The 25,341-nt window shown below is 40.8% G+C and overlaps 1 protein-coding gene across 15 annotated transcripts in view; it reads left to right on the top strand.

Annotated features, from left to right (window-relative positions):
• The window catches only part of THRB (thyroid hormone receptor beta), a 382,979-nt gene that overhangs the window by 297,688 nt on the left and 59,950 nt on the right, over positions 1-25,341 (top strand). For 13 of the 15 annotated variants that reach the window (XM_027040947.2, XM_027040944.2, XM_053221529.1 and 10 more), the window contains one exon: positions 10,698-10,958. The exons of 1 other annotated variant lie outside the window; for it this stretch is intronic. In XM_027040947.2, coding sequence (XP_026896748.1) covers positions 10,698-10,958 — 261 coding nt within the window. Of the gene's footprint in view, positions 1-2,463; positions 3,176-10,697; positions 10,959-25,341 lie in introns of those variants that run through there. One more of the 15 variants, XM_053221530.1, reaches the window with a different exon arrangement.

Below are 25,341 nucleotides of genomic sequence, written 5' to 3'. Positions count from 1 at the left end.
CTAAGCAGGAGGAGGGTGAGAAAGCACAAAGGGGAGAAGGATTCTCTCATTTTGTATTCCCCACTGGCCTGTGGAGGAGCAGGAGGGAGCCATAGAGAGCAGATGAGTTTAGTTCAATTCCACACAAGGTAATGAGCATTCATGAATGTGCCAGGCCCCGTGCTACATGTTGGGGCACAAATCAAACAAGCCATGGTCCCCACTATCAAGGATCTCATCAGCCTAAACAAGTGAACTCATAATTGCATTACTATAATGCCTTCGGAATAGAAGCACAGGAATCTGGTAACTTCCCTCCACGCTTATTTCCTCATTGGTTAATGTGGCAGACAATACCCATCTCTCCACATCGGAATGCAAGTTAGATACTGTAGGAAAAATGCTTGAAATGCTACCTGGCACATAGGTGCTCAGCTAATTTTTATTTGTGGTGCCTACTCTCGTAGCCCGGCATATAGGAAGTCCTCAGTGAATTTTATGACCATATCATCACATAAAGTACCCTGTAGATAATAAATGTGGTTTCCTCCCTTTCTAATCCTCCTTAGTCACAATTCCTGTAGAAGCCAGTGGCCTGGAAACTATCCCGCAAGCTGTAACCCATGCCCCCACGTGTCCTACAATGACCAGAATATTCCACTCCATTTTGCAGGTATAAGTTGTGGAGAATACCAAAGGATAGCTGGTCACAATGTCAAGGGCCATTCCTCATACTGGGAATGCTAACATGCACCGAGGAGATCTCAGAAGCAACACATGATTACACGTTACTAGAACAAGTAACAAATGTTTTTCGAAGGAAGAGGAACTCACCACTGACTGGAATAGCAGTCCCAGAGGAGGGGAAGGGGATGACTTATAATGTTTTTGTGGGTTAAGAGAAGGAGGGAGGAGAATGGAGCCTCCAGGTTCCTTCCCACCCACTGAGAATTATGGACTGTTCTCTGTAGTTAGTGTAAAATAGGAAGGCAACACCTCAAAAACTGATTATATTTCTGCTCAATGGTAGACCTTGTACATACGTTAGCTCATGTAATCGTAACACCAATGCCGAGGGATTCTCACCCAGTTTCCTAATGAGACTCAGCAGTCAGGTAACCCTTTCCTCACAATTCTTGAAAGGAGTAATGGTGAATTTCCCTTAAAAACTGTCAACAATTTGGGGGCGCCTGGGTGGCTCAGTCGGTTGAGCGTCCGACTTCGGCTCAGGTCACAATCTTGCGGTTTGGGAGTTTGAGCCCTGTGTCGGGCTCTGTGCTGACAGCTCAAAGCTCGGAGCCTGCTTCGGATTCTGTGTGTGTGTGTGTGTGTGTGTGTGTGTGTGTGTGTGTGTGTGTGTCTCTGCCCCTCCCCCACTCACACTCTGTCTCCTTCGAAAATAGGCATTAAAAATTCAGAAAAAAAACCATCAACAATTTGACTTTTCTCTCATTTCGGGGAAATCTCCCTCCCTTGCCCAAATACTCCAAATACACGAGTCTTACAGATTCCACTGACGAAGCACTGCCCCCAAAGCCCTTCATAAAAAGCGGTGAGCCAGGCACTACAGCTTAGGCTACTCGTTGAGATTTCCAGGCCAAGCAAAGCCACCCTAGATGGATCCAAGGACACTGGCAAACAAGCCAGCAGCCTGCCCTCTGGTAACTGGCCCACCCACCCCAGATGATGAGACGATAGTCCTAGGTCAGAGGTCCTGATAAGATAGCACTGACACCTGCAGCCGTGCTCTGGTGTCCCTTGTGAAGCTCTCCACCAGACACTTGTCTGGGCAGCAAACAAGCTACACCTGTCTTAAGCAAATTCCAAAGTAAAAACAGGAAGTTCACCCAATCTGAGGACCGGGACAAGCAGAGTCTAGATTCCCTTTCTGTCTTCTCCGTGCACAGAATGAATCAAAGGCTGACATGCATCTGATTATGGCCAAGCTACCTTTTGTTGCAGAACATTGATGTGAACCAGCTCTGGCTGACTAGCTCTCACACAGAGCGTGTAATGGCTCAGTGCAGAAGATCCCTGGATAGAATCAAGTCTTTGTGTGCTCTGTTAGGCTTCTGAAGTATCTGGACCTGTCTCTATTGTGTTAGATTATTTCCAAATAATATTCATTCAGGTCCTGTCGTGTTAAAGCACTGTGCTTGGTGCTGTAGGAGCTGAGAGATGAAGAAGTTGATCGGAGTCCAATAGAGGGGGGAGGGGAAGTACGGATCCCATTGACGTAATACAGGGAAAACACGGTAAGTTCTTGCCTTACGGAGGAGAGACAGACAAGGATTATATAGACATTCAAGAGAGATCCAAAAGGTAGAGCAATTGGCCCAAAGTCACACGGCTGATAAATGCCAAAGCCAGAATTTGAACCTTAATCAGCAGAGTGCAGATTCTTAACCACTATTAAACTCCGCTTCTAAAAACTTTTTTTTTTTTTTACGTTTTTGAGAGAAAGAGACAGAGACAGAACGTGAGTGAGGGAGAAACAGAATCTGAAGCGGGCTCCAGGCTCTGAACTGTCAGCACAGAGCCCGATGCAGGGCTCAAACCCACAAACTGTAAGTTCATGACCTGAGCCGAAGTCAGACGCTTAACTGACTGAGCCACCCAAGCACCCCACCGCTAAAAAGCAAGACAGTTTTCATTTTCTCAGCAGTCTGGAGAAGACAGTATTGGCAGTAGAAAATCTGCATTGAAGTTGTTTTCATAGTTTTGAGTCCTCCTTGGGACTTATCAGTGACTTAGATAAGAAAACAGGCAAGAAGTCTGTGCCTAGGAAATCGTTTTCTCTTTGCAAAGTTACCAGATTGTTAGGATGGTAACTAAGGCATCGTGCTAGGCACCGTGTTCAACAAATTCTTTTAAAAAAGGAAATGATTAAGTCATTGTCCCAGACTAGGAGTCTGGAGTTTTCGCTTTGGCCAGCAAGAAAACAGAGAATTCGGTATAAAAAAAAAACGCTAACATCCCGGAGGAGACAAGAGCCCGAACTGCCCTTTCATCTCCATATTTATTGAGCTCACAAGATATTACCCACGTGGTGAACGTGAAGAAAACAAGATCTTACACACGTGAACGTGGAGAAAACAATCAGATAGTAATTATTAACTTGTGTGTTGAAGAACCAAAGGGGGGGCAAGTGGAGTTTGTGATCAAAATACAATAGTACATTGGCGTCAGATGGAAAGTAAGTTCCTGCAGGTGATATAACAAGTTACTCGTGATTCCATTATACTATCTCACTAGCTAACCTCGGGCGCTTTTGCCCTGTGGTCACAGCTTTCTGCCTGAAGCTTCTTTCTAACCGATTTATGTAAGTAGAACCTATTTCCCCATAAATCATAAGTTATGAAGTAGCACATGGACAGAGAAAGATACATGGAAAGTGTTAATGAAGTTTGGAGGGTGGATGGGATGGTTCAAGAAAACCTAAATAGATCTAGGCTTTGAAGGCTGAGAACAGACCAAATCCTATGAGCAACATTATATGGTCAGTTTACAAATGGAAAGAACTGAGGCTTAGAAAGTGGCAGTGATTTCCAAAATTGGACCCTTCAGCCACTAAAAGAGTGGGACTCAGATTTCCAACTTCCCTCTCTCCTCTGTTCACTAAAACAGAGTCGCCTCCAGGTCGATATGGGGATCCAACCGTTAGGGTTTTGTTTGTTTGTTTGTTTTGAGAAAGAGTGGGGGAGGGGCAGAGAGAGGGAGAGACAGAATCCCAAGCAAGCTCCAGGCCATCAGTGCAGAGTCCCCTGTGGGGCTCGAGCTCACTAACCGTGAGATCATGACCTGAGCTGAGATCAAGAGTCAGATTCTTAACAAACTGAACCACCCAGGCACCCCCAAACCATTAGGTTTTACTTTCGATGATCTTCCTTGAGAAATGCAACCCTGATAAGGTTCTTTAAAAGGGAAAATCCAACCTTCATGTAAAAGGGGCAGGGGTTGGTGATCCCAGTAATTGTTCCCAATACATCAAGAGGAGGTGATGTATGGAGTTGGAAAGGGCACTCCAGGATTAAGGAGCTGACTCTGTGGTGGGAGCAAGCATCACATGTTAGAAAAAGCCCACACGGCCAGAAGACAAAAGGCAAGGGGCCAACGCCACAGGGGAGCAGCTCGGTGGGATAGGCAAGGGTCAATCTCTTGGAGTCTTTCTGGCTGTAGTAATGTATATTTTTGAAAGCTCACTCTGCCTGCTCTGTGAACAGTGGGCTGTAGGTGGCTTAGAATGAAAGCAGGCAGACCAGTTGTGAATATAAATAAGTAACTGAGGGACGCCTGGGTGGCTCAGTCAGTTAAGCATCTGACTTCAGCTCAGGTCATGATCTCGGGGTCCGTGGGTTCAAGCCCCATGTTGGGCTGTGTGCTGACAACTCAGAGCCTGGAGCCTGCTTCAGATTCTGTGTCTCCCTCTCTCTCTGCCCCTCCTCAACTCTTGCTTTCTCTCTCTCAAAAATAAATAAAAAACATTAAAAAAAATTAAAATGAGTAACAGAGAAAATTGAATAATAAACATAGTTGATAAAGAACTTTGAAAGAATAAAATGATAACTATTAGGGCACCTGGGTGGCTCAGTGGGTAAAGCATCTGACTTCAGCTCAGGTCATGATCTCACAGTTCGTAAGTTCAAGCTCCATTTAGTGAGTTCAAGCCCCATTTCATGTGAGCCCCACTTGTCTCTCTCCCTCTCTCTGCTCTTCATGGGATTCTCTCTCTGTCTCCCTCTCTCTGCTCCTCTCTCACTTGTGTCCTCTCTCAAAAACAAAATTTAAAAAATAAGATAAATTACTCTTACTAAAAAAAGATAACTATTAATAGGCTAATGGCTACTCATCAAACTAAGGCAAATAATGATAATATTATCTGTTAACAGCACAAAGGTATGAAAGAGCAGATGAAGTGCTTCTCTGAATGTAACGTTCCTCTTAAATCAAGCAGTGTCACTGTGTACCTCCCTGGATGTTCATGAAGATGAGTAAGAATGTCTAGTTCCATACTTGGCCCTTAGTAAATGCTCAGCCAAACATTAGTCTCCTGTTCTACCGGACTCCACAAATAAAAGTCAGTTGATATGTACATAGTATGAGAATTAGGCAAAGCTAAAGCTTAATGGGCTCGAGGAAAAAATTGGAATGGAAATTAGAGACATCATACTTAATATCCTGAGCTATACGTGATAATTCAACACACTCCCTGGGTTTGCAAAGCACACTGTATACACATTCCCCTACCACAGAGCATGGGTTGGGGTCTCAATGCCTAATACTGATGGCCTTTAATGCAAACTAAACACTCTTATAATGAGTGCCATGAAATCCCGGCCTACTCAGCTGACCCTCACTGACCAGGTTGTCATAATCCTATTTCCTTTGCCTTAGTGCTTTTCTAATGTATCAGCTTGATTTTGTGTCCTGAAATACTTGAATATTTCCATGTAATTCTCCCTTTTTTGATGGACAGATTTATTTCCGATCCTATTTAATGAAATTTCCTGAGATAGGCTGTAGGTAGTTATATTAATGAGATTTAGGTTTGTTTCTTTTTACAAAATAACTTTTTAGACTGATGTGTCATTCAGAGTCACAAGAATTGTAGACATCTAACACAAATTCAGCCACTCAATCTATACACTCTTGAGAAACACAGGCCAATGTGTGCCTGGTTATTTTAGTAGCAGTTCACATGCTCCTATCTACTTATTTTCTCCAATTCTTCTTGGATAAATTAAATTCGTTAATTGTCTTGATGTCTAGAATATGAAGTATTAAAAGCCAGGTATTAGCTAGAATCCATTAAAGAGCAAAGGATTCACACTGCATGTGACTAACAAGATATGGTCATTCCTAGAATCCTCCTTTAAAAAAAAAATGTGGGGCTCCTGGGTGGCTCAGTCGGTTAAGCGTCCGACTTCAGCTCAGGTCATGATCTCACAGTCTGTGAGTTTGAGCCCCGCGTCAGGCTCTGTGCTGACAGCTCAGAGCCTGGAGCCTGCTTTGGATTCTGTGTCTCCCTCTCTCTCTCTGCCCCTCCCCTGCTCATGCTCTGTCTCTGTCTCAAAAATAAGTAAAAACATTAACAAAAAAACAATTTTTTTAATGTATTTCGGGGCAGCTGAGTGGCTCAGTTGATTAAGCATCTGACCTCAGCTCAGGTCATGACCTGATGGTTTGTGGGTTCGAACCCCACATTGGGCTCTCTGCTGACAGCAGAGAGCCTGCTTTGGATCTTCTGTCCCCCTTTCTCTCTGCCCCTCCCCTGCTTGCTCTCTCTCCCTCTCTCTCAAAAATAAATAAACATTAAAAAATGTTTAATGTATTGCTACTATTGTTCACATCATGTCCCAGATAATTAATGCCCAGAGCAACAGACTTTTTAGGGGAATACTTATTTACATCCTCACCCACCATCTATAAGATAATATCCAATTAATATCTGACCTTTTATTGAAATATAGTTGACACACAATGTTACATTAGTTTCAGGTGTACAAATAGTGATTTTACAAGTTTATACAATATGCTGTGCTCACCACAGGTAGCTACCATCTGTCACCATACGTTATTATTATACCATTGACTGTATTCCCTGTGCTGTACCTTTTATCCCCATGACTTCTTCATTCATGTCTGGAAGCCTGTGTCTCCCACTTCCCTTCACCCATTTTACCCACCCTGTACCCTCCTCTCCTCTGGCAACCATCAGTTTGTTCTTTGTATTTATCTATCTGCTTCTGCTTTTTGTTTGTTCATTCATTTTGTTTTTTAGATTTTACCTACATATAAGTGAAATCAGATAGTATTTCTTTCTCAGTCTATTTCACTTAGCATAATACTCTTTAGGTCCATCTACATTGTTGCAAATGGCAACATCTCATCCTTTTTTATGATTGTGTAATTTTTCTGTGTGTGTGTGTGTGTGTGTGTATTTGTACAGCACCTCTTTATCCATTCATCTATCAATGAACACTTATGTTACTTCCCTACCTTGCCTATTGTAAGTCATATATTATACATATATCTTTTTAAATCAGTGTTTCTGTTTTGTTTGGTAAGTACCCAGTAGTGGAATTAGAGAATCATAGGGTAGTTCTATTTTTAAATTTTGGAGGCGTCTCCATATTGTTTTCCACAGTGGCTGCACCAATTTAAATTCTCACCAGTGGTGCCCCAGGGTTCCTATTTCTCCACATCCACACCAACACTTATTGTTTCTTGTGGTTTTGATTCTAGCCCTTCTGACAAGTGTGAGGTGATATCTCATTGTGCTTTTGATTTGCATTTCCCTGATGATTATGGCACTGAGAATATTTTCATAACATCTGACTTTTAAAGCTTCACACAGCTGATCCCAAAACAGTTGATGAATTGTTTAATTATAAAGCAAATTTACTTCAAGGCTGTGTAAAAACATCAGGGTGTGAGATGGAGACTATGTCCTTACCTGGAACCTGCCAGTAATTTGTTTTCCTGCCTTCAGTTTTCTGAACTCTGTTATCTCCAACTCTTTTGGGTATCAGAATCATCTGGAGAACTTAGCAAATAAACAAACGCCCTGGCCCCATCCCACTTCAATAGGCCTGGTCTTCTGTGTTCTTTAGTAGTGCCTCAGGTGATTGTCACTCACTAAGGTTTGAGAATGGTTGACTTAATCTGTTGCTATTTCAGTCCCTCTACGACGATATGCCTCATTGATTTGAGTTTGGGGGGAACCAAAGGATACTAGCATTAGACATAGAAATAGCAGGGTACCCCTGAACACCAGCACTGCCAAGCAAACACACGTGAGGTAACTTATGGGCAGAATTTAAGGAGCTCGGTGTAGTGGGTATCTTATCCCTCCTTTGGAATGGAATAGGACTTGTATGTGTTGCCCTGTTCATGGAAGGATAAGAATCAAGAATCCTCCTTAAATAGAATCCTCTCAACTTTTCCCATGACCCAACCAAGAGTTCTCAGTCCCCAGGTTTCCCAGCAGGTGCCCCAACCAATAAACTTGCCAATTAAGCGGCTGAATATCATTATCATGAATGTAATTACAGACAGTAATTTACGAGCCCGTAAATGCCTCCCATGAATGAAGCCCTTTCCCCCAACCATCTCAACTTCTTTTCTTAGGAAAATGGATGGCAATCTTATCCCTTGCCTCACCCCAAATATAACCTCCCTTGCTTAGAAGAAATCCCTGCTCTTGCTGGCCCAGGGGACACGCTGAGCAAGCTTTAATAGGCTGTGCTTAAGGAGGAATGTCCCCTTGGGTGGAGTCCCTTTCAGTATCTCTCATCCAAGTGTGGTCACTAGCTCCCTTCACTAGGGAGCAGTAACTACTCACTTTGGCTGAATTTCTTAATTTCTGTTTGATCAGGGAAACTGATACCAAATTTTAAGAATTTCTGCAGAAAAATCAAATGTTGGAGGCTTTACAAAATAGTGTGATAACTTTAGCATTACTTAACATGGAGCTTTACAGGATGCAATTTACCAAGGATTTAGAGAGTCCCTGAAAACAAAGAAGACATATAGAAACATGCATTGGTCAGAAGCCTTTTTATGTATGTAGAAATAAAATCAATCTCTTTAGGCCCAGAATTAACCCTTGCATTCAGTAGCTTTATATTTAGCTCATGAAAACCTCAAACCCTCGCGGATAATAAACTTGAATGGATTCTACATAGATATATTTAATTTGAATGCAATACAATCTCTCACGATTTTAATCTGTTGTTTTCTTTTAATGGATAGTGAGAATAGGTACCTGTAATTGCACAGTAGCTGGCTGTGGTTGAGTCCAGATTTCTTGATTCACCATGCATTGAATAAGGCCACGTAATCTCCAAAGAGAAAGGACTCATGACCTCACACAATGCCTAGCACGGCCGTTTGCATACAGTGAATTTTCAGGGCTCTTCTCTGAATAAGATCAAATGTTGTATCCAAAAGCTGTCACAGTAGAATTTTTTTTTTTTTTTTGGCAAGGACTTATTGCTTACTGGCCTTGTTATTTCAAGCCACAGCATTTCCATTTACTGTGACAAAGAAATCATGTGTTGATTATTTGTTGTCAATGTTCACAGTCGCCTCCTGGAGTAGAAAGAGAGTGTATGTGTGTTAGAATTTCCACATAGTAACCTGAAATCACACAGGGTAAATGTGGCCTCCAAAGTGACTGAGAGTAGGTCACACTTTTAGAGAAACCATCCTAACAACAACTGAAGACGTTTGGTCCTTTAGAGAGGGTGCTTACGAAAACCTAAAGCATTTTTAACCCTTGCGTTAAATAATTTAAAAGTCGTTTTAAATGTTAGAAAGGCAGCTTACTTAATACTCCCAATACTGGGGAGCCTCAGTGGGTTAAATGTCCGACTTTGGCTCAGGCCATGATCTCGCGGTCTGTGAGTTCGAGCCCCGTGTCAGGCTCTGTGCTGACAGCTCAGAGCCTGGAGCTTGCTTCGAATTCTGTGTCTCCCTCTCTCTCTGCCCTTCCCCTGCTCACACTCTGTCTCCCTCTCTGTATCTCAAAAATAAATAAACATTAAAAAAAAGAAAAAAACCTCCCAATACTATGAACAGATCAGGATGGACTCTTCTCTCTAATATGGATATCTTTGCTCCTTTGGTAATTTCTGCATAAAGGAAAATTCACTTATAAATTACAGTCTTTCAATCACTGTATATGATCAATTTAAAAGTATAACTCTATATTGTATTTTTCTCATTTTGACAGTAGCCTAAGAATTTCTAGAAATATGGATGACCAGATGGATTTTGTTTTTTAATTTTTTGTATATACAAATACATACATACATTACCCTGTTCATTTTCACTACCTTATATCCATGTACAGTAAAGATATTCAAGGAGGTAAAGTTTGCCACCGGGGAAGATCAGTGTGAGAAAGTTTTCATTATGTTATTCCACTTCTTCCTATTTTCTAGAGGGTAGATTTTCAAGTCCCTATAAATTAAATAGGAAGAACAACACCATATACATAAGTAATTCACTGCCTCTGCCTCAGCCAAAGAGATCCGGAGCTTATTCTATCATTAGGGCTGCTAATCGGCCCCACAACTAAAGCGCTGTCTGCTTTCCTTCATTGGATCTCATTGCCTATTTGGGACTACATTTACAAATATCCATTTGAAGATCCAGTCCCTTTTATCAGGCTGTTAGGGAAGAAGGTGGTAGGGAGGACTGAGTTGTCACTCTTTGAGGAACCACGTGAGCATGTCCCACTTAAGTAACAAGGGTGCCCCTCAGGTCAGCCTGTGATGAAACCAAAGTCAAACAAGGCTGAATCCTGGATGTTTTATGTCCTAAGGATCTGAAAAGTGTACATGGCCAGCCCTGACCCTCAAGACCTCAAACGATCGTCTAAGCAGTAACATAAATTGGCGTAAACTTGCTCTTGGGCTATTGCTGTGGAAGCCTGGCTGGCGAAAGCACAGCCTTTCCATGGAGGAACTAATGTCTTTCTAGGCACTAAAAATAAGGGGGAATGTGTTGATTACTCCGACAGGCAATCCAACTGCGGTGGCTAAATGCCCAAGGCTGACAAATTCTGCATCTTATCACTGCCGTCAAGTGGAGGTGCATGTGAATACTGTCAGCCCCAAAGAATTGAGAAACAACTTGCCTTCCAAAACTGCATCTCAACAAAATCTTGACAATGCCAACAGCTCGTCATCTCGTGTTTTTCAACCCTCCAGAAAATGGCCTTCCAGCCTGGGACAAACCAAAGCACTGTCCAGACCGAGAACACGACTGGAAGCTAGTAGGAATGTCTGAAGCCTGCCTACATAGGAAGAGCCATGCGGAGAGGCGCAGCGCATTGAAAAATGAACAGACATCACCACATCTCATCCAGGCCACTTGGACTAGCTCAATATTCCATCTGGACCATGACGATGTGACTGATCAGAGTGTCCCAAGTGCCCAGACCTTCCAAACAGAAGAGAAGAAATGTAAAGGTAACCCGATTTTTATTAGACCCTACCAAGTTGTTTCTTCAACAAGCAGAAAAAAATCTCTGTTGTAAATGTGTGCTCAGCTCCATTTATTCCAATGCACAGTGTCCATGTGTTTTCCCCAACTGTTCCGTTGCAGGGTTTCTTTATCCCCAAATCTTCTTTTGAACATAAATAAATGAGTCCCAAAGGAAAGCAGTTAATTTCAGTTTCATGTTGTGTTGGACACTTGAGGAGAAGACATTTTTATTTCTCTAATTAGCAGATGGGTTGTTAGCTTTGGCTTTAACTCTGCTTTTGAATCTGAGTAGAAATAGACATTGCTATCGTTCTATAACTACTTGCCTTTGATACGCGCGCGAGTGTGTGTGTGTGTGTGTGTGTGTGTGTGTGTGTGTGTGTGTTTTCCCAATGGCTAACGGGATCTCAAAGACTACCTTTAACCCAAATAGACAATTCATGCTCAAAAGAGAGGTTTTAAGTTGTTTTCTTTTACTCATTAAATCCTTGTGTCATCTTCCTGAAAGGCAAGATTATGGTGTTAGGAGGTTGTCACCTCATAAAAAAAGTGTTAAACTGGCCTTAAGTTCCTGATTGCATTAGATTTAACTGGTCTTTACCTCAGGTTGCCTCCACCCTGACAGATGTCTTTGTGCTGATCGCTTTATTGTCTTAGGGCTCCCCAAAATGTGTGCTTTGTAAATTCATTTGTGCTTTTAAATGTCCACGTTCATGTGACTTTCCATTCTTTTTCAATTTAGCATGTAGGGGGAGAAAGGATCTTTTTGGTTCTTCTTTAAGGACTTTGACTCATGACTAAGTTTTAGATTGTGTGTTTGGAAATCTGGCAATCACTCAGCAAGATATATTAATGAAAGTCTGTAAGGGCTCTTCTATATGAGCCATGAAAGACTTTTACATACCGTTTTAACTTGAAGATAAACACATGATCATTCTATCAAAAAACGGCTGGTCTTTTAGCTTTTCAGAGAACACATGATAATCTCCTTAGAACTACCAGTTGACCTGGGAAGTTGAGTGTGTACATTGTTTCAACTGAAAATAGAATTATCGAAGAATAATAAAATAGTGGTATGAGCTCTGATTTGAGTGTAGTCAAAACTATACATGTTCTGAATGGGAAGATTTGTGTTTGAACTGCCTCTCTATTATTTGGGGATTTGAGAAACTGAACGGGTATTTAGAAAAAGAACAAAATAAGGTTTTTTTGAAAGAGCATATAGGACAAGAATGTGTGTCTGTGTGTGTGCATGGGCACACAAATTTGTTTGAGAAACAACTGAGATTTAGTCTTAGAATTTGCAACCAGAGTGTGTCTTCAGAATTTATGAGCTGGCATCAAAACCATGTCACTCCTTGGTTTACAGTGAAATGCCAACATGAAATTGTAGTATCCTCGTCATCTAAGAACCTCACAAACTAATTTGATTCATTCACAGTTGGTACCCATACTCATTCATTCAGTCAGCCACTCATTTATTCATTCATAGGCTCCATCTATGTCTCCATCATTGACAAAAAGTCTTGGCCTTGGGTACCCAGAGTTCCCAATACTGTAGTTTTCAGTTTGTAGTTATACCTTAAAAGCAAAAGGAAACAGTCTCTATTTGGATCCAAGGTGGTAACTATGGTACAGTGGTTAAAGTCACAAGTTTGGGCTAGAATCCTAGCCCTTCCGCTCTGTCCTTGAGCAAGTTTATGTGATTGTTGATAGAATTAAATAAGATAATATATTTAAGCATTTAGCATAGTACCTCTCATAAGTGCTCTCTAAATGGCAGCTATCATTATTACTGTGATCAGTATTATTAGCTATGCACCATTAAATCACATAAATTCCTTGTGCTCCACTGTGTGCCTAGTAAGGTATGGAGAAGGAGAATAGGACAGATGAGTGTGGGGTAAGGCATGACGTATCGGGGGGATTAGAGTTGATAACCCATTTTGGATTCATTAAGCTCTCCTTTGCTGAAAGTCAGAGAACTATTTAATAAGAAAATATAATTAAATTATTACATTAAAGTCCTTCCTCAAGATTCTAGTATTAAAAGGAAAACAGCTACTAGCAACGTGGATGGAACTGGAGAGTGTTATGCTAAGTGAAGTAAGTCATATAGAGAAAGACAGATATCATATGTTTTTCACTCTTATGTGGATCCTGACAAACTTAACAGAAGACCATGGGGGAGGGGAAGGAAAAAAAAAGTTAGAGAGGGAGGGAGCCAAACCATAAGAGACTCTTAAAAACTGAGAATAAACTGAGGGTTGATGGGGAGTGGGAGGGAGGGGAGGGTGGGCGATGGGCATTGAGGAGGGCACCTGTTGGGATGAGCACTGGGTGTTGTATGGAAACCAATTTGACAATAAATTTCATATTAAAAAATAAAAAAATAAAAATAAAAAATAAGAAATAAAAAAAAAAAAAAAGGAAAACAACTAAGGAAAAATCTCTGGTAGTTTCTACAGTAACCAGCAGGGTTCACCTTGGCATGAACATGAGTCAATGGCTTGGCTGAGCATGAAAATGCCACAGGAAGCCCAAAGTTGTCATGGCCCATGAACCGTATAAACTGAATTTTACTCATTCACAGTGGACAACTCTATTTAGGGAGGCACCTGTGAGGCCAGAGAAACAACTTGATTAGTCGCTCTTTTCTCCTTGGAGTTGGTTCTTGTTCATCTGCTCTGCCCGTCTGCCACCTGTATAAAATCACTGTGAGGAGAGTTCTGTTTTAATATCCATTTATGCTGGATATTTATTTCCTGGCTATCTCTTTCCAGCCCCCAAGCATGCTTGATATCTCAGTCCTGGGCTACAATTCCATGCGTTTATCCCATCAATGTTTATTAAGTGCCTGCTGTATGTAGGACATTACCCTTGATGTCTGAGTACGAAAAATAGCATCAAGGCCGAAAGTATATCCAAAGAGCCCCATTTCAAGGACCCAAAATGGAATTAACAAGAACTAAATGGTCCCGAAGGATACAAAAAGTTAAGGATCTACAGTGCAAGAGCCAAAAGAACAAATTGCCTGCTTGAGTTACACAATAAGCCTGTCTCTCAGGTCAGTAAGTAGCCCATCTAGATCAGTGCATCTCCAAGGGTGGTTTGCGGATGAGTACCCTTCTACAAATTGTCATCGTTACTCTCTATTGATGCAAATACAGACTAACAGTAAGTATTAGAAACTTTTCTAGCAATTTGACATTACCACTGACTTTCAAATGCATGATCAGTGGATTCACATCACTGAACAGAGACTGGACCAGTCAGGAATTGTCAAACTTGCCTGGTCAGCCATGCATGGCCACAGCTATGTCACAGTCGTGTGCAGTATAACCACGCATTGAGCTATAATGGACCAGATATTTTTTAAATGGTCCTTCGGTTCAAATAATTATGCTTTATAGAATTATTGATGTTTTTCTTGTCGCTTATTTATGGTGTATATTCAATGTCTTGGTTTTCATTTTGGTCTCAACACCGGCTTCATTTTAATCTGCATATACCTGTGTTTCTATCTGCTACAGTCCTTCTAAAGAAGTGAATTGGTAACACATTTAACTAGAATGAGAACTCTGGCAACCTAACATTCTGCTGCAAAGCCCACAATTCAAACCTGCTCTAGTACCAGGGGCTATTTCCAACCAGAAGCAAGCGACCCCATTCCCTTCCCCAAGCCACCCTTCTGTCTCCACACTACACCTCCCTGGAGTTTTTGAACTGATTGCTTAGCCACAAGGACCACATCCTACTCCTGCCCACCTCCTTCCTTCCCAGAGTCTGAGATGATACATTCAGTGGTGCTCAAAGTGCACCAACCAGTGGCACTAACTACACCAGGAGCTTGTCAGAAATGCAGAATCTCAGGCCTCAATCCAGACTGCTGAATTGGAAGCTTTGAAAAGAGGCCCAAGAATGTGTTTTTTAGCCAGCCCTCTGGGTGATGGTTAAAAACAATCAGGAGGAAATGCCTAAGAATGCATACTCTTAAGCTCTTAGTATAGGAGAGGTCCTGCCACCTAGTGGACATTTAGGGAATGTGCATTTTTCTTCCCTTTCTTGACTGGGACTGGAGAGCCACCTACGTCACTGGTTTTGATAATACTTCCTTTAGGCCTGGTTTAGCTTTTTTTTTTTTTTTTTTTTTTTCAAATTTCTTTTAATGTTTATTTTTATTTCTGAGAAAGAGAGAGAGTGTGCACATGCGGGGGAGGGGCAGAGAGAGAGGAAGACACAGAGCAGGCTCCAGGCTCTAAGCTGTCTGTCAGTGCAGAGCCCGACGCAGGGCTAGAACTCACGAACCTCAAGATCATGACCGGAGTCAAAGTCAGTCGCCCAACCAACTGAGCCATCCAGGCGCCCCTAGGCCTGGTTTGTCTTAATTGCCAACTGGATGTTCTATTTAATCACTCAGCCTGGTAACACATCCCTCTGGGACTTGAACCCTTCAGAGAATCCCACTCTGTTTGGCTGGGGCCCTGATCCTCCTCTAAGTACTTAGAAGGCTTCTTCACGCAGACCTCTCATGCCTTCCTGAACTTCTCTTCAGAACCACAGGGTCTCACCAGTCCCACAAGGATGAGTCCCAGATGGATGTGTGCACTCCTGTAGCTGGATCCAGCAGGGTTTGGATCCAGACAATCAGACCTCCATCCTTAGATGTTTGTGCTCAACGTCAGTCAGGGACCTCCCAGTAGGAGGAGAGAGGCAAGGACTGACCCACCTCCCCTGCTGCGTCAGAAGAAAGTGAACAGCAATCTGGTGATCTCACTGAATGTTCTCTGTAGGTCAATTCTATGTTTAATATCAAAAGAGTTGAGTCTTAGATTGGAGAAAGACAAGAAAAAAAGAGTTAAAATAATTTTACTAACAAGTTATTTTCTCTCATCATAAAATCCTCCCATGTTCATGTACAAAGTTGAAAATTTCAACAAAAATAATTTTTATAAATATTTTAATTCCATCTTCCAAAGACAAGCAGTGTTAAAATCTTCAGTATATCTCTTTTTTCTATGCATCTCTATTTTTATTAAACACAGGATCATACTGGCATACCATTTTTTAACCAGCTTTTAATGTTTAACAACATATCATGAACATTTTCCTTTGTCATTAAGTATTGTTCTGAATTCTGACTTTTATTGGCTATAAATTATTCTTGCTTATAGATATACCCTAATTTTTTAAGCCAGTCCCCAAGATTTAGACAAGTTAAAGTAATTTTTAAAACAGTATCTTATGTCAGCAAAGGGCCAGACTATTAACTCATGCTCTTCATAAGGGGAAAAAAATGAATCAAATCAATGATGACAATTTTAAATGATATATAATTCTCATTTACGAAAATAACAAAGTGTTCTAAAAATGAGAGCCATTGTATGCATTATAATCCTTCAAGTTGGACATTCACATTTTCAGCGGGTGATCGCTATCTTTGTCCTTAAGTAAAATACAAGGACATCTTCAGGTAAATGAGTATTTTAGAAGTTAGGGGATGAAAAAGCTTGAGCCCTTCCACTAGTACGACCATCTGTTCCATCCATCTCCACTCTCCACTCTGCCCCCACTCACCATACATCATGTGTGCAGTCCCAGCTGAGAGCACAGTGTGATTCATATACCTCAAGGGCACTCTAGGAGCCTTAGCCATCAGCATGAGAATAAGTGCTCTCTACCAGCTTCTGGTATGTGCAGGGGAGTTGTGGGACTTGATACTTCAAGTGCAGGAAAGAGCACCCCGTAAGTAGATCAGGACAGACAGAAATAGAGGGCAAGAGAAGAAAGGAAAGTCATCAGCTGTAGTGGAGGGGGAAAAAACTGGAAACGGCAATAGCAAAGAAGGGAAACATCAGGAATTCAAGGCTCTTTCATCCAACTTCAGTTTTCATTGAGATACAGCACAGAGCAATGGATAGACCACAGGCTTTCCAAGGCCAATTTAGCAGTGTCTATCACAGCATAAAATGCATACATGGTTTGACCCAGCTGTCCGTCTGACAATACTCTATCCCATAGAAATACTCAAAGCGGACCAAGATCTGTGTTCACCCTGTTTTCTTTGCCCCTCTGTTGTTGTTGTTGTTGTTGTTGAAAATTAATAACAATCCAAATGTCCGTCCACAGGGGAATGCTCAAATAAATTATGGCATATCTAAAGTATCCACTAGAAAAATAAACAGATTAAAAAAAAAATTTTTTTTTAACATTTATGTATTATTGAGAGACAGAAAGACTCAGAGCGTGAGCAAGGGATGGGTAGAGAGAGCAGAGACACAGAAGCTGAAGTAGGCTCCAGGCTCTGAGCTGTCAGCACAGAGCCCAACGCGGGGCTCGAACTCACAAACCGTGAGATCATGACCTGAGCCGAAGTCGGTCACCCAATCAACTGAGCCACTCAGGCGCCCCTAAACAGATTCTTTAAAAGAGGTCCTTTCAGGAATACATAATAGAGAAGCAACCACACATTAAGTATAGTCGGATCCCATTTAGAGTTTTAAAAGTCTGTATCATTGTGAGGGCACAAATGTGCACAGAAAAAGGTCCTGGATACACATCAACCAGTGACACTAGGCACCTTAAAAAGGAAAGAGTAGAGCAAAGGAGGATGCTAATACTAACTCCACATACAACTGCATTCAAGATTTTTTTACAGTAGGAATGCATTAATGAATAACTTGTACCATTTTCTTTAAAAGTTAAGATCATATGCTTATAGTCAGACAGACTTAGGTAAACTTCTTGCTCTTAAATTTACCATCGCAGGGCAGATTTTTTTAACCTCTCTGACCCTCAGTCTACTTAATTTTAAACGGGCTCATAGTATCTGGCTTTCAGATTTGTTGTAAAGATGAAAGTTAATGTGTATAAACTACCCAGCATAGCACCTGCCATTTAGTAGAGACTACACAACTGTTCTTGGAACAGAAACATTCTTTCAGCCTCGGGCTCCCCTTTTCCAGTTTTTGTTCCCCTTTCTGACTTTGAAATACATTGACAACCATATAAACATAAATGAAGAGAAGCAAAACAAAACATCACATACATAGCTACAGTAGAGGCACAAACAATTGAAAGAAGAGTCTAAGCAACAGCCAAGATATTTTTCAATCTCTTTCAAAAATTAAAAATTCAGGGGTGTCTGGGTGGCTCGATTAGTTAAGCATCTGACCCTTGATCGCAGCTCAGGTCATGATCTCGGGTCATGAGTTCAAGCCCCACATTGGACTCTGTGCCCAGTGGGAAGTCTACTTAAAAAAAATTTTTTTTTCATTTAAATAAGAAACCAAGAAAAGTATGAAGGAGCTGAACTGGAATTTTAATTCTGGCAGTCTGGCTCCAGTACCAGAGCTCTTCATCATTATACTTCCTTATGACACAAAAAGGCAAAGAAACTGCTGGCAGCCCAAGGAAAGAATCTAAGCCACAGAGAAAACACTGGCCTACATGCAGGGGAAGGTGCAGGGCAGTCAGACCTAGCGTGACAGGAGGAGAGGGGTTCAGCGCATATCTAGTCCTACAGTCCAAGGTCAGGTTCTGGTGCTACTGTTAATCAGCCACTGAGCCTTGAGCAAATCTCTGCCTCAGGCTCCTCATCTGTAAAACGGGGATCCTATCTCCCAGAACTGTGGGATTCTGTGTGTATTATTTTTATAATGAAGCTTAGAAAGACCCGAAGCAGACTGGATGTCAGGGATGTAGAACGCAATGTGAGAACAACCACTAAGTAGATAATGACAGAATTGAACTTTCTAATGCTGAGGATACTATGGATACAAGGGGAACAGATACAACAGCCAAATCCCGTGATGCTTCCAACGGGTAGTTTTCAAACAAGATAATGTACAATGTGGATGGTTAACTTGTAGAGCTTGCACTGAAGTTGAAAAGGTACTGTTGGGAGAGTCAGTCTTACAAAGACATCATAGGTGACCACTGGAATCTCCCTGCGCCAGACATTTCCCATAGGTTGTCCTGAATTCCCTGTGGTCTTTCCAAATGCAAACCTCCTGGCTGGATATCTTATCAAGTCACTAGTGTCTCCAAGTGGATGAACTGGGTAGGATTCCTTTCTCCCTTGACAGGGTCCAATAACGGCAATGGAAGGAATGGACTGGAAGGAGCCATGAAGGGGTGAGGATAGCAGGGAATGGATGAGAGAGAGGGAAAATAAGGAGCGGGACCATCATGTGCATGCTTTCAGAGTGTGTGCTGGGCGGTAGAGGTGGCATTTACCCATGGTTCAGTCTGTGACACAGTGCTCTAAAGAACTGCATCACCTGTATCACATCTTACCAAAAAAGACGCTGGACACAGAGGTTCCATTAAAATTTGGACAAATGTTTGAATGGCATGTTGATCTGGGGCTATCAAGATATTCCAAGACTGATAGCACCGTAATGTCTAAGGAAATTTGCTAAAAGAGGAGAATTTAAATGTTCTCAACAAGTATATGTGTATCTATACATTGTATATATTTATATATACACAATATTGTGTACATTTATATACAATTGCATATAAAAATGTATATAAAATATTTGAGGTGACGGATGTGCTAAATCACCCAGATGGAAGAAATCCTGTCATAATGTATGTGTATAGCAAATCACCACAATGTATACTTTAAATACCTTACAATTTTATTTGTCAATTGTACCTCAATAACCCTGAAAAAAAACTTATTTCAAGAATCTTCAAATTACTTAGCTGGCCTACTGCATTAAATCTTAGGAATGTTCCCCGGCATTTGGTAGGCGCATAGGGAATATTGAGAACAGAAGACCATGGTTTGGCTCTTAGGCATGACATTTACCAGGTATTTAACCTTGGATAAATCACTAATTCTCTCCAGCAAAGAATATAATCAGAGATTGATTGACCATAAAGAACCAAGGCCATTAATCTGCACTCCATTAATCTGCTACTCCAATACAATAACCGTATTTCCCCTTGTGGGGAAAACAGGACAAAATACACTAAATCAGTACTAACCCCCAAAACCTAAACTGTGATTACCAGAAAAACATAGCAACTCCAGGACAAATTAGGCAATCAGTTGCTTTGCACCGTCACTTTCAGTGGTCTTACCTCCCTTGGAGAGGAGCACAGAAGTGTTCAGTCTGTGTAGACGCCCATTCTCAATTCCCCAGTAAGCCTGGGCTTTTACCCCGTCAGTTTCTAAAAGACGTACTCATGCTCCATAATAAATCTATTCTCTGAAAGGATTGGTGGCCAGTATATCCTTACCTCTCCAGGGCAGAGGCTTTGGGTTTGAGTACAGCCCCTGGAAATGCAGAGACTCTGCACCAAAGGTAGCCTGCATTATAGTGACACTGCAGACAAAATAGGCAAGAGTGATATTGGGAAACCATTTCACCTGTACTTACGACCCATATTTTTTTTTTTAACGTTTATTTATTTTTGAGACAGGGAGAGACAGAGCATGAACGGGGGAGGGTCAGAGAGAGAGAGGGAGACACAGAATCCGAAACAGGCTCCAGGCTCTGAGCTGTCAGCACAGAGCCCGATGCGGGGCTCGAACTCACAGAGTGCGAGATCGTGACCCGAGCCGAAGTCGGCCGCTTAACCGACTGAGCCACCCAGGCGCCCCACTTATGACCCATATTGACACAGGGATGGTTTCTCTCCGTAGTTAGTCTACTCTGTGGCTGATGCTACTGAGGAGTTCTATTTAGAGACCAGTTTTTCAAGTTCTGACCAAATTCATCCTCCTTAACTTGAACTGAAATAAATAGGATCCTGCTTCTCCATCCACACCAGAGAGACACCAGAAATCCAAAATCAACTGGGCTTTGGAAATGAGAATCAGAAATCCTCCATGGTCAAAAGCCAATCTCCATGGCATTGACTGAAACAGAGTTATTTTTGGTGAACCTCTATCCCCATGACATTTGTCAGTATTGACTTATACAAGGGACTTGACTTTATTGAACTTTACTGCCTCTGAAAACATAGAATGGTACTGCAAGTATGACTATTTAATTCAATTATCTATTCTGTTAGGTTACTTGGCATTTGAGTTAAGAGTGTTGTGGGGCAGGGAGAGGTTGATGGTCTATTAGTCTAGATGGCAATACTTGATGAGTGGCAAATTTTACCTCAACTATTCATGTTGCAGCTTATACAGGTCCCACTATCATAAGCCCAGCCTCAGAATTAATGAAAAGATATTTATTTGGCTCTTTGTTTGCTTAGATCTGGAAAGAACTTCTTATACTAAGCCTAAGATATAAAACTAAAGGTCAAAAATGTGTCACTAAAAGATGTTCCTGCCGTTTAAGGGAGAAAAAAAATACATGTTAATTTTTGCAGGATTTTCAATTGAATGGGTTTCCAGGGAAACAGGTGTCTGCAAGGAGTTCGTCCTATTTAATGTTTATGGTCAAACATAGGGAATAGTGCTTTCTTGTTATCCCTTTCTGGTTACACATGATATGCTCATTCTTAACTTTCCTTTGAAGTGATCATTGTATGTCTGAGTCTTATCTCTTCCCCAAACAAAGAAAACAAATGCCCATTCTATGATTTAAAAAAAAAGTTTTGCAATATCAATAATATAAGACTGGCAATCACCACTAATGTATGTGTGTATATATATATATATATATATATATATATATATATATATACACACACACCACACACATATATATATGTACATACATACATATATATATATAATTAATATGACACACTTTTCCTAGATGAATGGAAGGCTATTTGATTGTTTGTTGTTTTATTGCAAATTTGCTTACTTTTTTTTAAAGAGTTTTTAAGAGTTTTTTTAAGAGTTCAATTGGAAAAACAAAACTGGTAGAAAATGACCATCTTCAAGTGTGAGTGAGTTGCATGTTTTCTTGGAAGATCTGCTAAGGCAAACCTATAAATTCAATTTTATGTGTGATTTCAAAGTACTCTCAGCTGAAACATTGGATAATGCAGAGAACTCCCATATAACCTTTATCTGGACTCACCAGTTGTTACCATTATACCACATTTACCTTACCATAGTGTGTGTGAGAATATATGTATGTGTTTGTTTGTATTTGTCAGAATCAGGCAAGAGTAATTTGCAGACATCATACCCACCCCCTGAACTCTAAATACCTCAGAGCGCCCCCTAAAATCAAAGAAATTCTCCTGGAAAATTTACATTACAGGGGCACCTGGGGTGGCTCAGTCAGTTGGGCATCTGACTTCGGCTCAGGTCATGATCTCACAGTTCGTGGGTTTGGGCCCCATGTCGGGCTCTGTGCTGACAGCTCAGAGCCTGGAGCCCGCTTCGGATTCTGTGTCTCCCTCCTCTCTCTGCCCCTCCCCTACTTGCACTCTGTCTTTCTCTCAAAAATAAATAAACATTTAAAAAGAATTATTAAAAAAAAAAAGAAAGCTTACATTGCAGTGCTCAAAATCAGGAAATGTAATATTGATGCATACTATTATCTAATCTATAGACTTTATGTAAATTTCATAAAATGTGCCCACCTCTCTTCCCTCCCAGGAGTGGGGGTAGAGACTGAGACCAGTGCTGGAGAAAGGCTTGTCTCTGGAGGCTTTCATGGGTTTGCTCTTTTAGCAAACCATGCTACTCTTTTAGCCTCCTGACGGGGCTGATCCAGGCTACGATCAATTGTTCTTTATTCCAGTTTTGTTTCTGGTCCAGGATTCAGGCCAGGATTATGTATTTCATCTAGCTTTTGTGTCTCTTTTACCTGCTTTACTCTGTAATGGTTTAACAGCCTTTCTGTGTTTTTTTGTGGCATTGACATGTTTGAAGTACAGGCCTATGATTTTGTAGGACGTCCCTCAGTTTGGGTTTGACTGATGTTTCCTCATGATTAGAATCAGATTCTGTACTTTTGACCAAAATGCTAAGAAAAAAAAAAAAAAAACCTGTATCATGTGATGTTTGTTCCTATAAAAATTTAAGTGTGTGATTCAGAAATAGTTCCCACTTTTCCAAACCTCCTTCATCTTCATGTGAAGAAGTTTCCATCATTATTGATAAGCTTGTACATTATCTCATTGGATTGGAAGGAAGTGTATTTTCTAGAAGCCCTCTTATTAAGCATCCATTCAATACGCTACAGATGAACTTCTCAAGAGTAAAAGTTATTTGCTTCTCTGTCACTTATGACATTTTTAAAGTTGGCATGACAGTATGATACCTGGGGGACACGTTTCTTTGTGGTAGGGACAGAAAGCAGATTCTCTGCAGTCTGAAGATCTCTGAAGATAGCAGATACAGATGCTGCCTCTTTATTCTCTTCTCATGCTTTAACTGGAAATTCTTATCTTTCCACAGGCCAATCCTATTACATTACAAAACAATAAGATTGGAATGTATCTTAGGTTAATCTTGATAGCAACTATGTATCTTTCTAGGCTGCTCTGATATTTGAAATAAAATGAAGAACCATTTCTAGATTTGGCTCTCCGTGTACCAACAGAGGTAGATCCAATGTTTGAAAACTCTTCTACAAGTCCTCTTTTATTCACTGCTTCCTTGAAGGCCAGCCCAAATATCACTTCCTTTCTGCATATTTCTCCATTCCCCCTCAGAACGAATCATTTATTTCCTTGTGCTGTCATGAGATGTTACTAGAGCACTTACGGTGCATGCACCACCTCTTATTACAGCTTCTGAACATGCCTGGGTAATTCACCAGATTGGGATCATCTTGATTGACACCAAAAATGTTCCTAAGCATATTCTGTGTGCCCAGCGCTGTGCCATGTGTTGAGAATAAAAAGTTCACTGAGACCAGCATGGGGTTTCCAATTACACGTGCTGGGTGAGCTTTGTGTCTAGACTGGAAATGAGCAGCAACTGTGTTGATGACCAAACTATAATCAATACTCTACTGGATGACTGGCATTTGTCTTAGAGAAGAGGAAGAAAGAGTGTAACCGGTGTTGTTTCAGAAGTAATAATTCCACTTCACTCCACGTTCACTTAACACACGAAGCATTCCGTGCATCAGATACTGTTTTCTGCTTGTTGATATGTCTTTTTAGTTGGGTTGCAATTTTCAGAGGAAGGCTACGTCTTCCTCCTACACATGATATTGATATATAAATGGTTCGAACTTTTACTCTGTTTATTTTGATGATCAGTTTTAATTAGCTCAAGCTATTTGTAACCCCACATCTATTTTTATAAGGCTTTATTGAGATATAATTTACATACCATAAAATTCCTCTGTTGTAAGTGTTGAGTTCCATAATTGGGAGTATATTTGCAGAGTTTTGCAATCATCACCAAAATCTTATTTTAGAACATTTCCATCACCCCAAAGAAACTTTGAACCGATTTACAGTTACTCTTCACTCCTGTACCCAGTCCCTGGCCACAACTCATCTACTTCCTGCCCCTACAGATGTGCCTTTACTGAGCTGCACAGAAATGGAAGCATGCAAACGGACTGGGTCAGCTTCCACTTAGGTCCATCCACACTGTAGCAGGGATCACTACTCCGTCTGAACCTTTAAATTATTCTTCATAACATTTTTAAATACAAGTGAAAGAATGGAGCCTTTAATGAACAAAGAATAAATCTTTCGAAAACTACATCAATCGTGGCAGAGCCTAGATTTTGCACTAGTTGTTCTTAAAGCAAAGTAAATGCAGGTGACTCGATCATTCCTTATTCATTCATTCATTATTCCTATTATTAGTGAAATTTGTTTTAAAATTAACCTGTGACATGCTATTCTGCAATAAAGAAAGATTATGATAGCTGTTAAATGTCAAAACCACCCCACTCAAACGACCACTCAACTTTTCAAATCAAGTCCATCCGTGTGAGTTTCAATGAAATCATCATCTCAGCACATTAAGCTAAGTCAAAAGATCTACTTTCTTTCATTAATTAAAGAGTACATAATAATAAATGCCTATGTGATATTCATGCTAAGCATAAAGTATATTCATAAAAGTGTGAAATATTGAAGAGGTTTTCTTTCTAGAGATAGAGGAAAACATTGATCAAAATAAATATACGAAGAGGCATTAAATTAGGCTCCTGTATGGAAAAACGGATAAGTCATTTTAGTGACCTTGAATTTATGTTGAAACATATAATTAGTGGCCCAGAACTTTCAAAACATTGAAATAATTTTCTTCTTAGAAAAGCAGTGTGGAGAAGTGGGACAAGCAAGTTCTAAAATAGCAAATCAAGAGCCAAAAGCTACGTAAGGGTGAGAAAACCAACCTCTCAGTTTCCACTCTGTAAAGTGAATGGAAATACTTGCCTACCAGTCTTATTGTTTGGCTATGAAAATAACATGTGGTAGACCTCACCAATAATAGTGAGGCTAAATAATAAATTTAGCCAGCGT

Source organism: Acinonyx jubatus, chromosome C2 (assembly GCF_027475565.1).
Source record: "Acinonyx jubatus isolate Ajub_Pintada_27869175 chromosome C2, VMU_Ajub_asm_v1.0, whole genome shotgun sequence".
Lineage (NCBI taxonomy): Eukaryota > Metazoa > Chordata > Mammalia > Carnivora > Felidae > Acinonyx > Acinonyx jubatus.
This window is presented reverse-complemented; position numbering and strand designations above follow the sequence as displayed.